Source organism: Embiotoca jacksoni, unplaced genomic scaffold (assembly GCF_022577435.1).
Source record: "Embiotoca jacksoni isolate LCO1_2020_lvr unplaced genomic scaffold, fEmbJac1.0.p SCAF_19, whole genome shotgun sequence".
Classification (NCBI taxonomy): Eukaryota; Metazoa; Chordata; class Actinopteri; family Embiotocidae; genus Embiotoca; species Embiotoca jacksoni.
Window position 1 is genome coordinate 7,608,470 of NW_027185329.1, and position 15,299 is coordinate 7,623,768.

Consider the following 15,299-nt stretch of genomic DNA (forward strand, 5'->3'; position numbering starts at 1 on the left):
TGTTGCCAAAAGTACAGTTTCTTTGCATAAGTTTGACGATGTCATGATGATGGATCAAAGGAGAACTTAAATTTCAGAAGAGCTGCTATTTGAGCAGAACTTTGATCTTTGTGATATTAAGTAATGTCTGACTTCTGTGTATAACGATTAACTGCATATTAAGTGTTTCTGTGTTACAGTTTGTAATTGCATGTGACCGTTTAAAAAAACTTTCAAGAGCATTGTCAGAAACAAAAACCTACGAACTGAGAACAAATCCACTGCATTTTAAATGCATATTTGAAACACAACTTTAAAAACTTCAGCAAAACTCGTTTGACTCATGGTGTGAGTTTATGTCTTTTATTAGGAGCTGCGGACACAGTGACTCAGGTATGATTCTCAATCACTTCAGGACTAAATCAGTGAAGATGTGGCTGCGGACAGGAGGCTGCGGGATCAAAGGTTTGGCTGTGTAGACTTCACTGTTGATGGTACTAAAATGCAGTGGTCCCAGTGGAAATCTCAGGTTGCTCTATTTGATCAACAGAGAGCAACAAACAATAGAATCAATATCAGTTAATATTTTCAGTAAGTAAAAACAAGAATGAAAATGTTGTTTACAATTTGAACAATAGTCCAGTGCTACTACAACAATTGCTACGAATATGAATATTGCTACTACTCTGTCAGAAATGATCATCTACTGTCCCTATTAAAACTGTTACAGAAAGGAGAATTTGATCTTTGATTTCATTGTGTGATTTTTCACCGTGTGCAGTGATGGACAAGGTGTCCGTTTGCAGGTCTTCCAGGGAGGGTAGTTCTCCATGTTGGTGCTAAGGTTCAGCCCATGTTCTGCCAAACAGATTAAAAGCATTTAATATCCACATGTGTCTCCCTTTAAACACACAAGCAGGACCGAGCCATCACCTGGTCCACTCAGGATGTTGCTCGGGTGCTGGATGTCAGGTCTGGCCTGCAATCTGTCCTTTCTGCTGTGGTATTCTTTGGCCGTGGTTGTGTAGTACAGGCCTGACAGACTGGGTGAACTCAACTGGATGTGGCTTTTGGTGATCATGTCCAGCCCAGGCAAACAGATAGGACGTTGTGTGTGGTTCACCTGTAGCATGATAAAATATGACTTTTGGATTACTGCATCACACTTTTAACATAACAAACTATATCAAATGTAACCTGAAAGTCTATGTTAACATGTTTGCAAAGGTCCCAAATGAACCTGAAGGGAAAAAAGTTCACTTTTATGATTTAAGCAACAATATGTATCAGTAATATTACAAATCCAAAAAAATTATAAGGTATTTTATCTCACATGAGAGAAGGAGGCTCTGTTGGTGGTGACTGACATCCTCTCTTTGTTTTCCTTCATATCGGTGTCTCCCTCAGGTAAGGAACTGAAATTTCTGTTCTTTTTTATCAGAACAACTGGCTCTCCTGGGAAATAAACGCAACAGACTAATCCAGGCAGAATAACGGGGATATAATAAAAATAAAAATAAAAAATAATAATAATAATAACACAGAAATGTTTCATCTATATCTCAGTGCACCATCTTTGACTGATTTATTATAACCGGTGTATTGTACAGTCACACACAGTCCAAGTCATATAGGCCACTACTGCCTCACTGGATTTTCTCATGGAAGCAGGACGGGGGTTTTGGGCACAACTTCACCTGCTGCTATGGTGCACAGAGAAGGAAACAGCCTTCAAAGGTCGAAAGTATAACGACACTTGTAGTACATGTAAGAACTGCAAAGTTATACCAATATGTTTTGGCTTGTGGCCTCTATTGGGGTAAGCATGAAACATGTTGCAAAAATACTAAAATAGTGTTAGAGTTCTTCTATATATATCACAAGTGTCATTGGATTTTCTTAACTGTTTCACTAAAAGACAGCACTCATGGAAACCTGAATGTGGGAATGAAATAGCTGAAGAAGCACCACAGAATAGATGAAAGCTGAAAGCTTTATGTAACCTTTTATAGTTGTGATCAAACATTTTAACACCTAAAATAACTGTCTGGTGCTTTTATGTGAAGAACATCATAATCAGTGTGGAGTACATATAATCTCTGCACGGTACAGTCTCCTCGAATATACTAAACAGTACAAATATAACAAGATCATTTATGTGAAATTTAACAAAAGATTTTACATTTGTACTTTGGGAGTCTCTCGGTGTCCAAAGGTCATAAACTTCTGCTTAGGTAGAAGCTTATGGCCTGTTACAAAATGTACAGAAGAAGGCTTTGCCGTGGGTCTAAGTTTGAATTGTCCATTAACGAGAAAGAAAACTTTTGGGCAAAAACCTGAAGGTCAAAAACAACTCACCCAGCTTGTGACAAAAGGCCTCCCTGGATGTGTAGGACCACGAGTTCTGAGGGAAACGTCCAAGGTTGAGAATGATATGCTCCTTCACCACAGGTGTTGGCCTGGATCAAAAACACAGATAATGCTTCTGATGTTCGTGTAGGGAAAAACTCAATGCCACACAATATCACATTTCAAAGAATGACAAATAATAATTCTGAAATTTTATATTTTAGACCCCTTTTAAAATGTTGGTTTTGAGGCCTTTCAGTAAATCAGATGTCAATTTGATATTGTCATTGTCATTCTGACAACTGAGACAGCCATCCAAAAAAAAAAAAAAAGTATTTGAAGGGTGGCACCAGAGGATGCAGCCCTGTGTATACGATGCAAACTGAGTCATGAAGATGAGCTGCAGACCTGCAAGTAGATGGAGGTCTGAATAACGCAGCATAGGTCGTCTCTCTTTCTACCATCTTCATAGGATCACCCAGCGGCACTGAAGAGGAGTGCTGAACAACAACACCAACAACAACAACAACAACAACAACAACAACAACAACAAAATCAGTAAAAGTCATGGTATCTTGCTGATAACACCCATTTCCTGGAAAGCTTCATTAAAATGTTAATTGTCACTTTTGTGAAAAGCTGATAATGCCGGGTCACAGTGTGTCGGGGTTAAGGATGGCAACACTTCTGGTTTTAAAAACAGATTAATAAATTAGTTTAGGGCCCATCCTAAATATAACGTGTTGTTACATCATGGATTTAAACCTATGAGAAAATAAAACTACATGTTGGGGCTGGAACAATCAAAGTGTAGAGTGCTGCTTCAAATCTTATTCAAGTGAAAAATACATAGGATGTGCAGCAGGAATTAAACCAATGATCTTCTGACTGAGAGGCATACTATAGCATGTCTTCCAAAATATGAAAAAAAAGTAATATTATAGCATGTCGTTCAAATTATGGAAAAAACTCATATTATAGCATATCATCCAAAATATGACAAAAAAAGTCATACTATAGCATATCTTCCAAAATATGAAAAAAAAGTAATATAGCATGTCGTCCAAATTTATGAAAAAAAAGTCATTCTATAGCATGTTGTCCAAAATATGAAAAAAGTTATAGTATAGCATTGCGTCCAAATTCTTGAAAAAAACTCATACTATAACATATCATCCAAAATATGATTAAAAAAAAATAATAATAATTCATACTATAGCATGTCTTCCAAAATATGAAAAAAGTAATATTATAGCATATCATCCAAAATATGACAAAAAAGTCATACTATAACATGTCGTCCAAAATTTTGACGAGCAGAACCAGTTGCAATGTTTTAGCTTGCAGTTTAAATTTTCTTTTTCTCGTTCTTTATTCTTGACCCATGTCATAGCACTCTCACTGTGATTTTTTTTTTTATCTTTATAGTAATTTCAAATCAGTCTATTTGTCTTGTGGGAACAGTTCCCCCCCTGCAGGAGTTTGCAGGTTTTCATTCCAGCCATGTTGAGCTCGATTGAAATAAAAACCTTTGATCATGTTGCTCATGACCCAAAGCTGCAGCTGCTGCATTACCTTATTTACAGATTGAGCAGCTCTGCCCCATGCTCCCTGAAAGGCGTTGTTGTAGTTGGTGTCAAAGCTGTGGCAGCGCCGGTGCCCTTTTATTGTGGGGAAGCCCTCTTCTACAGAGAAATGCATCAGTTTGTTAAATATTACTTTCTGCAGGATTCAAAACCGAACTTTCACACAGAACCTTTTTCTGTCATTCATTACAAATGAATGAGTTTGACAGGTTTTTGGAATATTTACCGTCTTATTGATGAATGTTCAAGTCCATCGTATGCCACTTAGCAGTGATAATCTACTGCGTTTTTTTTTTTTTTTTTTTTCCAGAAAATGCACCAAAAAAAAAAATCCTAAAAGAAATTAGGAATGGTGTCACTTACCTAAATGTTTGACAGTGGCTTTTACAACAGGGTCGACATGGTAAGGCATGAAGTTGGCTTGGGAGGTGCTTTCTGGAAGCTTTTCCACTTGCTGCATCATCTTGATGGCCGTTGTTGGTCGTTTAGCTCTGATAGGGGGCTGGAAGGGATATGGCCTGAATTCCTGGGACTCACGGGTGAGGAAGGCATCCTCCTGAGGGTCTATGGGCATCTTGATGTTGGTTTGATTCACAATTCTCTCTGGGTTGTTGGTAATCTTTGGCAGTGGGTGACGCTGGTAGGACATCATTGCCTCTGTCAGGTACTCCGTGGCGTGCCTCATGTCCTTGTAGTCCAACTCTGCTGCGAGGGGGGGCGGAAAAGGTTTGACCTTCTTTGAATAACAAGGCCTGAAGTCCTCCTGAAAACAGGTTGAGTATGCATCTGGATTGTTTCTGTCCAGAAATGGAATGCTGGAAGACTGCAGAAGCTCCTTGCCTACAGGACGGGCTGGCACCAGTGTTTTCATCACCACGGTCATTTTGATATCCTCAGTGTCCTTCTTACACTAGTGTAACTCTTTGGTTAAGCCAGCTACCTACTTCTGAAGCAGTTGAAAAATGCTACAATGCCTCACCATGGAAACCTCTGTGCTGTGCAACTTGATAATGTTGATACTGTTGCTGCTCGTGCAGAGAAACAAATACATGCCATGGTGTCCTCTTACCTGTCCAAATAAAGTGAGTTGTGACATCTCATTCTACAACCAGGAAGCTCAGATTAGGCAACAAATCTTAAAATGGAGGATGTAATCGTGTTAACTTTATTTTGGCTTTGCTGATGTTACAAACAGGCAGCTTGACACAAGTTTCCCCAGAATCAGGAATGGCTCCTATTTTGAAGTTGAAGATCATTAAGGATTGACAAACAATATCAGCTTTCAAAGTGAAATGATTCAATTTGCATTTGAGTGCACGATGCTAATATATAGGTACAAATGCATGAATTAAGTCTTGCATTAAAGATTCACATAAAAATGCAAATGCTACATTTAAAAAAAAAAAAAAAAAAAAAAAAGCTCCATATTTACCATGATCATTTTAAATGTTTCATGAAATCATGCATTTACACTTGCCACACATGCACCCCTTCACGCATGTTGTTTTGTTCATGTATGTTCACAGAGATCAGAACTTTGGCTTTCAGAAATGTCCCCGACCCCCTTTGGAGGAAAACACACGACTCTCTCCATGGACTTCAATGTATAACAGCATTAAAAAGTCAATCCGTTGTAAACCACCGGATCAAAATTACTTTAAAAATGACATGGCGGCAAAATGTCTAGCGGTCATATATTTGCTCAGGTTTTACATCTGGACACAGACACACTGTAGTTTTACATCTGGACACAGACACACTATTTTTACATCCAGCAAGAAAGCTGTAAAAAGAGGTTGTTTCTATTAAACATACTTAGATTTAACTTTATGTGTCCCACACTGATGTAAACTTTGTCTGGTCTATAACTCTGTCAGTGTCTGAAATATTGACACTTCTATGCGTAAAATACAAACCAAAGAGCAGTTGTGCAGGTTTTCCTGCTGTCTGATTGGTCTATTCTATCATGCTGCTCTGCAGTTTGTATTTTATGTGTAGACCTCAATATCTCAGACTGATGAGCTGACACTGTTTATTCACCCAAATATGTTGTTCTCTAAAATTTACAGACCAGACAGTTTACATCAGGGTTGGACACATAAAATTAAATCTAAGTGTATTTAATAGAAACAACCACTTTTTACAGCTTTCTTGCTGGATGTAAAACTAGTGTGTCTTTATCCAGATGTAAAAACCTGATCGGCAGAAGGAGCAAATCAATAAATTAGGAGAGTTAATTACAAGTGATAACTGCTCTGAAGGTCTTAGAATAAAAACAAACGTCACGACATGCATGTCGGTGAAACTTTAAACCTATCAGGACAGAGCAATGTTGTCACAGAGGAGGGTCTGACCCGGTGCAGTCGGAGAAGAGCAGCTACAGCACCTGACTCAGAAAAGTGAAGCTGCCTCGCTCCCGCGAGGTTTTAATATCGTGACATCGTGACGTTTTGCAGCGCCGGCTAAAGTCGGACACGATTTCTAACCATCATGCAAAGTTGTCCAGCATGCACTACTTTAAGTCAGCATTAGGTCGAATGCACCCAACGTTGGCGTGGTGAGGAGAGACATCCCTGGATGACAAAATGCCGGTCTGAACGAATGCAACTCAAAATTACTTCCGTCATTACACCAGCAGGTGTCAGTCAAATCTCATTTTGTGTGCAGCCAATTATTGCAGTAACTCAAAACTCAAAATGTGATTGACCACTCTCTCATTGATTACCTTTTCTTTTTGTATAATTGCCACTAACGTGCTAGTTCAATAAAATGACACGTTAAAAGTATGTTATGTACTTCTCGCTTTTTTTGTAGCCTTTTTTTATATATAAGTAAACGGGTTGCAGCGCTGTTTCATTAGAGCTTTTGAAACGAATCTGGTTCAAATAAGCGATTCAATTTCGAAGAGGATTTTTTTTTTTTTTTTTTTTTAAACGTACGTTTCGTGTGTTGTTAACATTTTATACCGATTCAAAAAGAAAGTTCAGAACATTTAATTCAAAAAAATACAAAACTTAATTTTATTTCCGAGGGAACATCGCTGGAGGAAGTGACGTACTTTCAGCGTCAGCCTCTTCCGCTCTCTTTTCGTTGAGGCTCAGCTAGCGCCCGGTTGGTACACGTTTTGTTCAGCGTATATTTGTCGGTTTAAAACCAACGTTGAGCCGTTGAATGTGATTAAAAATAACAGATTATTACTCGTATAACGACGACGTTTCTATAGTTTGCGGTGGCGGCTGGGTTTTTAAGCCGGAAAACAAGAATATTTGTAGTTGAATTCAACGCTGAGGTTCACATGTGGCGAGGCCCCCATCGACCAGTCCGCTCTGCTAACACGAGCTAACGTAGCGTTACTCGCTGCAGGCGTTTACCGTCAATACTGTAATGTCGAAAACAAACTGTCTTTTTTACTAATACGTTTTTATTTGTTTTAACTAACCTAGTGTGAGTTAGGTCGTAGTTAACATTGGGTTTCTCTCAACAAGCCTGCAGACATGCAGATCTTCGTGAAGACGCTGACGGGGAAGACCATCACCCTCGAGGTGGAGCCCAGCGACACCATCGAAAATGTCAAGGCTAAGATCCAGGACAAGGAAGGTGAGCCGGCACATTTAAGATCCACTTGAAGGGAGTTTAGTTTTGCATTTTTAAATTACAGCTGCTTCGACTTTATATATATAAAAAAACCACAAAAAAACCCCAAGTCGTGCAGTCAGCGACGCTTTCTCTTCATGCTGACTACGTCAACAAGTGTAACACGTGAACGTTCAAGTTGAATAATTGTAGGTGTTTTGCTGTAGATTTGGTCTAAGGAGAAGTATCTGTTGGTCGGACCAGGAATTGACGGATTAAAAAGAAATAAGGAGCAAGTTTGTCAGCAAATCTCTATCCAAAACCCACATTTAATGATGGGGTGGGGTGATGTGTACATATTTGATCATCTCTTCATAATAGATTTGATCTCGTCTTAGGTAATGGATATAGTACTGTTGTGTTTTCAGTTTTAAAGGCTGCATTTCAGTAAAGTTCAGTCATTTTCTAAATTTGCCAACCTGTTCATATATTTGTCTTTACCTGCTTAGCCATTACCTCCACAGTATTCATTTTTATTTGTTTAAAATATCATCATGTACCAATAAGCACCCCTACAATTTCGTTTCAAATATTTAATGTCATCTGATTTTGTCTTATCTTGCAAGACGAGACTGTAATGTTTGTGTTTAGAGGAGCGCGTTAAGTGACTTGGTATATTGGTGACTTGTAAGTAGAAGTTTGTATTACTGTTATTGTTAAACATGCAGGATGGTTTGTAAGTGTTGTTGTGTTTGCAGGAATTCCCCCTGATCAGCAGCGTCTGATCTTCGCTGGAAAACAGCTGGAGGATGGACGCACGCTGTCCGACTACAACATCCAGAAAGGTAACGGCTGTTCTCCAAGGCCGGAAATGTTGAATGAAGAAATCTGCAACAGCATACAAATAAGTGTAAAACATGTATCTCCCAGAAAAGTCGTGATGTGCATAATTTGCTTAATTTCCACATAATTGTGCAGATATGCTCAAAAAAAACAAAATGCACCTGGTATCTGACTGTAAGCTGCCCACGTAGAAAGGCCTTTCTGTGGGTCTGTATGTGCATGTGACTTGAGATTGACATCAAGGTGTCTTAACTGTCAACCAGAATCCACTCTCCATCTGGTTCTGCGTCTGCGTGGTGGCATCATCGAGCCTTCACTCAGGCAGCTGGCCCAGAAATACAACTGCGACAAGATGATCTGCCGCAAGTAAGTCCAGTCCAAAAATATCATCCTTTATCTAATTGTGTACAGCACTGCTCTTATGTGGGTGGTAATTTAGATTTAGACTACGTTTTTGTAACTGCACTGAAAGCAGTGTGCCAATTAAGATTATATATTTGAACTGAGAGGTAATGAACTACATGGATGTTGGAATAGTTGCTGTAATTTGTTTTCACAATGTTGTAGTTGAAGTGACATGGCAGCAGGTGTGGACTTGGATTTTTACAAGCCTTAGATTTTAGCTGAAGTGAATATCTCAGCATTTAACCAGTATGTCACACAATTGATTTAATATAACATTTAAACAAATGTTTAAAAAAAAAATGTCATATTCATTAACACCAGTCTTTGGTTTGTCAACTCTTTAGATTCATTTTGATCATTTTCAAGTCATGAATGCTGGTTTAGGAAAATGTTTCCAAACATTTGATGTCTGATCTTTTGTTTTGCAGATGCTATGCTCGTCTGCACCCCCGCGCCGTCAACTGCCGCAAGAAGAAGTGCGGACACACCAACAACCTTCGCCCCAAGAAGAAGCTGAAGTAAACATTTGGACTGAAATGGCACTGTCATTTTGTGTTAAAATAAATGTAAGAAAATGATGCCGCTTGTCTGATTTGTGTTATTGAATCACTGGAAGAAATGGGACAAATTGTTTAATTTGAAATTAATGAATGTGGTCGTAGGCTGTGTGGGTTTAACTCCCAGAGAAACTAATAAGATTAGCTGCAGCAAGATGAAACTGGTCTAATAAGCTCTGGTTACTGTTTGCAAAATGTTCCTAAATGAAGATTAAAGAGATTCACGGGGAGAGTTTGGCATGTAGTTTATATCACAGGCTCGTCTCGGAAGCCTGATTGCAGAGTCATCCAGAGTAACTCTGGTAAACCTGCTTCTTGAAGCTGGCCCCGGTAGAAACTAACAGCGTGCTCCAGAGCCTCAGCAGGACTATGCCAGTTTGTGCAGGTTTGTTGTGGTTCCCACTTTAGTTTGGCACACAAAATGCCACGCAACACTTGCGTCAGCTTAAAACGACTGCACTGCGCAGCACAAACGAGATCCAAGTGTCTTAACTCATTAACAGCACAGGTAATGGACACTCGTGACTGCCGAGGACTGAATAGACTAGAAAGGTGATAACTCGCTGCTCAATATTTTATCAGCTGCTCATTATCCAATCTGTCTGCCGCCTGTAATCTTAAACAGCGATGACCCGAGTCAGAAACGGTACTCTTATTAGACATGTTGAATACCAAGAGCTTTGAATTCAGTAACAGAAAACTAAAATAGCATTCAAAGGTAAATATTGAATCAAGTTACAAACAGTAGGAACGTGAAATGACACAACCCAGCCCAGACTTTCTCACCCCGTCATCACACAAACACCAGAGCAGTGACTCTGCATGACTTGAGTTTTAATGTTTAAAACAGTTCTGTACAAATATAAGGAATTCATCTCACATTTTCAAATCCCATACAAGCGCCTGCTCTCCTCGGGTTCAGTAAATTCTCATCAAACGCCACAAGACTGTTTTTACTCTTTTTCTCGTTAAACAGTACTTAAATGAAACAATCCTGAACTAACGGAAATGTTCTGAGGTATTTGGAGTCGTACTGAAGGGTCAAATGTTTCGGAAACTGATCAATGAAAAGTCCAACTTAAGTGAAATTCAAATGGAGATTATAATCGGCATCATTCATACTAAGGTTGTGTGTTTATTCCAGTTGATGTGGCTAAATTCAAAATGACGTGGTGCATCTTTGGTACTGCGTTGTCTCATAGCCGGCAGATGTTTTAGTCGTTATTCCAGTGTCTTTAAGGAGAAATTCACCCATAGATATTAAAAAACATTTTTATGGTGTGAGCAATGTCTCAACCAGCCCTCACTAATTACACTTCAGCTTTTGATTTCCTACATTTCCCAGAAGACAATGATGAAAAGATAAAAAAGACAAGGCGCAGTATTAAAACGTGGTTTGTTGTTGCAGCCACAGAGAATCATAATTACAAAACAAACAAATAAATGGAGAAAAAAAAAAGAAAACAAAAAGCAATGTACATGTGTGCAGGTCCTCAAAAAGTCTCAAATATGAGGTGGATTTCTCCTTAATCTTCTGTAGCTACACAATAATGCTGCAGGCGGAGTTCACATTCTGTTACAACGCTGTTATCGTTAGTACTTAATGTGCAGTGACACTTTTCGGTACAATAAATCAATACCTAATTGACCCTGAAGGGGGGAAAAAAAAAAAAAAAATCCTCCCTGTGGATGCTTTAGCCGTAGTAACAGATGAAACCCATCCCTCTGTCTGTATACAGCAACTTACAGTTTTATTGTGCAGTCATCAAACGCTGGAATAAGGCTGTTGTGAAGCAAAGCGTTTTCCAACATTAACCGTGTGGAGCTCGTGCAGAGGAGCAGGCGGTCTGCTGTGTGTTTTCTTCATGCTTGATTAAAAGGTATCAGTTTTTCATATTCTGGTGAGGCCATGAGAAAATAAAAACAAACAGGCTTTTCAAAGGTCTCATTATCCATAAACTACTTGTATTAACTATTGACAGGCAACTATACTAGAAATGTTATTGCTAATTCAGTAATACTTGCACGTAGCTGATGTCAGAACCCCCAGACTGCGTCGTGACTGCATCGGGTGTTAATGTGATCAATCACAACATAATGCAGCAACATTTCATTATTACTGTATGGAGATTATTAGATCTGCTGACGTGATTATTTTGATTACCTGTATTAAAATGTCAATTAGGTAACTCAGACTCTTAACTTAGTGTAAAATATACACAACGAGCTGCAGCCTTACAAAGCCATAAATGCAGGGTAATGTAATAATGTGGTGCTACTACATTATATTGCAGTTTATTACATTAACAGATTTCACATTTTGACCCGCTATGATGATGCTGGCAGCCACTGCATCATCAGCTGCAAAGAACTGCACCTTATTCGTACCTATATTACTGTCACGAGGAAATCAATAACCCATCAGGGGTCAAGAAGCAAAGATCAATAGATATTGCGCATCAGAGGTTCACGTACGACGCCGATAGACAAGTCAATTGAGTACCAATCTACTAAAACTACTGCGGTTGTGCTTTTGAACTCGAGCAGTCTTGAGTTTGCACACTGCTAATGAATGCACACAGACGCAGAGCTTCACACTCCTCAGCAGGTGCGGGGCTTCTGCAGAGCTCATGCAGCGCTCTCGTAGTCGTGATCGATGCGCTGCGGCTCCGCTGAGCCTCTCTCCTGGGCTGTTATTACTAATATGGTAACCGATAGTGTTGAGCAACACAGGAAAAAGTACATAAAGTAGAACTGGATCATTTTTGCAAACACTAACAAATGTAAACAAAAATGAAACTTGGCACAAACATTATCAAGTGCAATGAAATCTCAAGTTGGGACTCATCAGCATCGGGGCGGGAGGCAGCGTCCTGTGTCCACGGGGACACATCAGGAGCTCTTCTTCCTGTCCAACACGCTGCTGCAGAGGACAAACTTGGAACACCTTCGCCCTGAATTTTGCAGCATGAACAAAAAAAAAAACCAAAAAAATGGCTGCCGATTCTCAGAAGACGGAACGGGAGCAGGTTGTTGTTGCATCTCGAGTTTGTTGACGCTCTGGCCGGTGTGAGCCCGGTCCAGACTGATGATTGGGAACCGTCCTCAGGGTCCTTGTCTCCAAGTGTCCTTTTACCCTGTCCACACTCCGACTGGGTACATCTCCACAGTGTTAACGAAAGGTTGTTATAACCCAGACATTTTACTAGTCTAGCTTCTTTTTTTTATTGTCTTACTTGCACTGACTTTTACAGTAACATGTAAATCTATTCCTACATAAATGTTATTATGTTGGGATTTTAATATAAAAAGAGCTGCATTAATATAAGTATTTATGGACAGTCACTGGTTGTTGTTTTTTTTGTGGACCAAATACAGAAAATTATGATTAGGTTCTTATGTTTAATTTTTTTTATTTCCCAACTATCTCCAGTCTGATGCAGCTTACAGCACTGCAGTTTTACTGTCTGTCTGGACACGGTTGAGCGGTTTACACTTCCAGCTCTGCAAAACAGCACGACAACACATATTTGTCTGTTTTTTTGGCAATATTATTTTTTATTCTTCCCTGCTGCTACTCTTGCCTCTTATTGAGAAAAAGAACTAACTAACACAACTAGAGCTCCTACAAACAAGTTGAAAGTCCTATAATACCTGCTGAAAATGTATACTTTTGAAAAACAGCAAGCCTCTTTTTCAAGTTTCGCAAGGTGCTTTGTGTTATTTGTTATGAATAAATCATCACCTCATTCGTTTTGGGACATCAGTAACATTGCTGTAAACATATTAGACTGAAAGGCTTGCAGCTTCTGCTCTGCATTTTACACCGAAAACCACCAAGTGCACTCGATTGCCACGGCATGAAAAAGAGGAGGGAAGGGCGCTGTTCTTTCAGAGTTGTCAGCTAGTGATGGTGAAAAATTATGATTTATTCTGCACATAGCACCTTTAAGAGGTTTCTGATACATGTTCTTTACCTCCACGGATGAAAAGCTAACAGACAACAGAAGGTAAACTGTGTGTTTTCCTCCATGCTGCTTTGATTTACGGCTGCTGTTAGACTCACATCAAGGCCACACGGAGGAACCGAGCGCTCACTGTGGAGATGCACCCAGACTCCTGCTGAGGCTACTTGTCGACCAGTTTTGCCAGGCTCTCTCTCAGGCCGCTCAGGTCGCAGATTTTGATGTCCAGAACCTCAATGATGTGTCGAACGTCAACCTCCGCCTGCTCCTGCTCCTCCCGGTTGGAGGCCAGCGTTTTTTCAGCACTCTGAACTCGATCCTCCAGCTCTGTGTTTCGTCTCTCCATCTCCTGCAGACACATCAGCAGTTTAGAAAAATAATTCTATCATTTGGATTTTTTTTTTCCTGCATGAGTGTCCAAGCTCTATATCTGACATATTTTTTGTACTTTTGTGATGTTGGCATGAACAACCAAAGTGTGAATTTTGACATTTTCTGAGAAACACATCTTGCAGAGTCGTATCGCAAATCAGATCAAATTTGTCTGCAAAATGGACAAAGTAATTCTTGTAATCACTGCAATTGTTTTGCTGTCGGTCCATTAGTGTTCCCTGAAAATAAATGTCAGTGCAATGGAGGACAAGTGCTTTGTAGATTTTCTTTCTTCCATGTGGGCTGTACCTCAGTCAATTAAGATCACAAGCAACTTATTCAAACTACCTAAAATGTTATAACTACACAATACTACTGCAAATTCTATTAAAATGTTTACACCTGCAAACTTAGTTTCGTGATGAGGTTTATAATTGATCCCAGAGTGTCTGCAAGTCTCTATTTTCTCTGTACAGCATTTATATTATTTCTCTCTGTCTTTCTGTGCATTTAGATTTTAACACGAGTAAAGAACCAGTCAATACTGTAACAAAACCTAAAACTGCTCATTCAAACTGATAACAGCATTAAATGCAGTACATCTTTGTGGCAGGTACAAGTAAAACATCAGGCTTTAAAGCTACTTTGGTAGATACTGATTACTTCTTTTTTTTTTTTAAACTAATTTTTCACTGTTTGTGTGGCTGCTGACTGAAATAAAATTTGCTGAAGAGCTTCTCTCAGGGTTATTTGCTTTAAACTGTTTATACTGCAGACTTAAATGTGCAATTTTGTGTTTTATGAGGTAATTCTGTAAGCAAAATGCACCTGAATTATGGAATGAACACAAAGACAGCAAAGGTCAAATATGAATGCACATAATTTACAGCTGACACCTCTAGTAAGAATGATATAGGGCCTAATGAAGTCTATGCAATATGCATCAGCTATGATCTGTCACATTAATGAGGAAATTCAATACAATTTGTTTTCTCCTTGAAAATCTTAAATTCAGCTGCACTGATTCTTTGCTGCTGGTCTGAACTGTACTGTCTCTTTTACAGGTGCCCTTATTATTGCCTCGATTATTCCTCAGTAGGCTGTGTGACTCTCTGGTTTGGAGAACAACAAAAACAGATGCATCAATAAAACTAAAACATACCATAACAATTACTACTATAAATATCTACAGAGTTAAAATCAGGTAAATAGTTTGTACTGTGAAAAGAGTGACTGATTAGTGTCATAGTGTACTAGTGGGCCCTTTCTCTGACATAACACAAGCTCTATTCAGTGAAGTGACAATGAAAATGGAGGTGAGGAAAACCAGTTTGTGCAGGACAAATTTAGTGTAATTATTTTAACAGTTTGTTAAATAAATGCAGCAAAAGAAAAAAAAAATCTGAATGTTGAGCAACAAGTTATATATATATATATATATATATATATATATATATCTATAAGTAATTTTACTGGAAAAATTACTTAAACTATTAACTGATTATCAAAATAGTTGCCAGCTAAAACAGCCAGTAGATGAAAGCTATAAGTCTGAGTGAAGTGACATTGTCTAACTGTATTTGTATAGCAAAACAAACTGTTGACTGCAGTTTGATGAGTCAGTTTAAGCACTCCAGAACAACTTTTAAGGAAACAATGGAGATTAAACT

The 15,299-nt window shown here is 38.9% G+C and overlaps 2 protein-coding genes across 2 annotated transcripts in view; one reads left to right on the forward strand and one right to left on the reverse strand.

Annotated features, from left to right (window-relative positions):
- The first annotated feature begins 6,949 nt into the window (after positions 1–6,949).
- LOC138200529 (ubiquitin-ribosomal protein eL40 fusion protein) lies at positions 6,950–9,313 on the forward strand. The gene is made up of 5 exons (XM_069153304.1): positions 6,950–7,025; positions 7,400–7,511; positions 8,246–8,332; positions 8,594–8,696; positions 9,164–9,313. The coding sequence occupies exons 2-5, from the start codon at positions 7,409–7,411 to the stop codon at positions 9,255–9,257; spliced, it is 387 nt and encodes a 128-aa protein (XP_069009405.1). The 5' UTR covers positions 6,950–7,025; positions 7,400–7,408; the 3' UTR covers positions 9,258–9,313.
- A 796-nt stretch (positions 9,314–10,109) lies between these two features.
- The window catches only part of LOC138200530 (homer protein homolog 3-like), a 49,389-nt gene continuing 44,199 nt past the window's right edge, over positions 10,110–15,299 (reverse strand). Inside the window, exon 11 of the mRNA XM_069153306.1 lies at positions 10,110–13,606. Coding sequence (XP_069009407.1) covers positions 13,421–13,606 — 186 coding nt within the window. The 3' untranslated portion in view covers positions 10,110–13,420. The remainder of the gene's footprint in view (positions 13,607–15,299) is intronic.

Excerpts from the sequence above, each read along its gene's own strand:
- LOC138200529 (XM_069153304.1), top strand. The coding sequence starts at position 7,409 with ATGCAGATCTTCGTGAAGACGCTGACGGGGAAGACCATCACCCTCGAG. Across the intron at positions 7,512-8,245 it reads TAAGATCCAGGACAAGGAAG|GAATTCCCCCTGATCAGCAG; the intron begins GTGAGCCGGCAC and ends TTGTGTTTGCAG. Across the intron at positions 8,697-9,163 it reads GACAAGATGATCTGCCGCAA|ATGCTATGCTCGTCTGCACC; the intron begins GTAAGTCCAGTC and ends TTTGTTTTGCAG.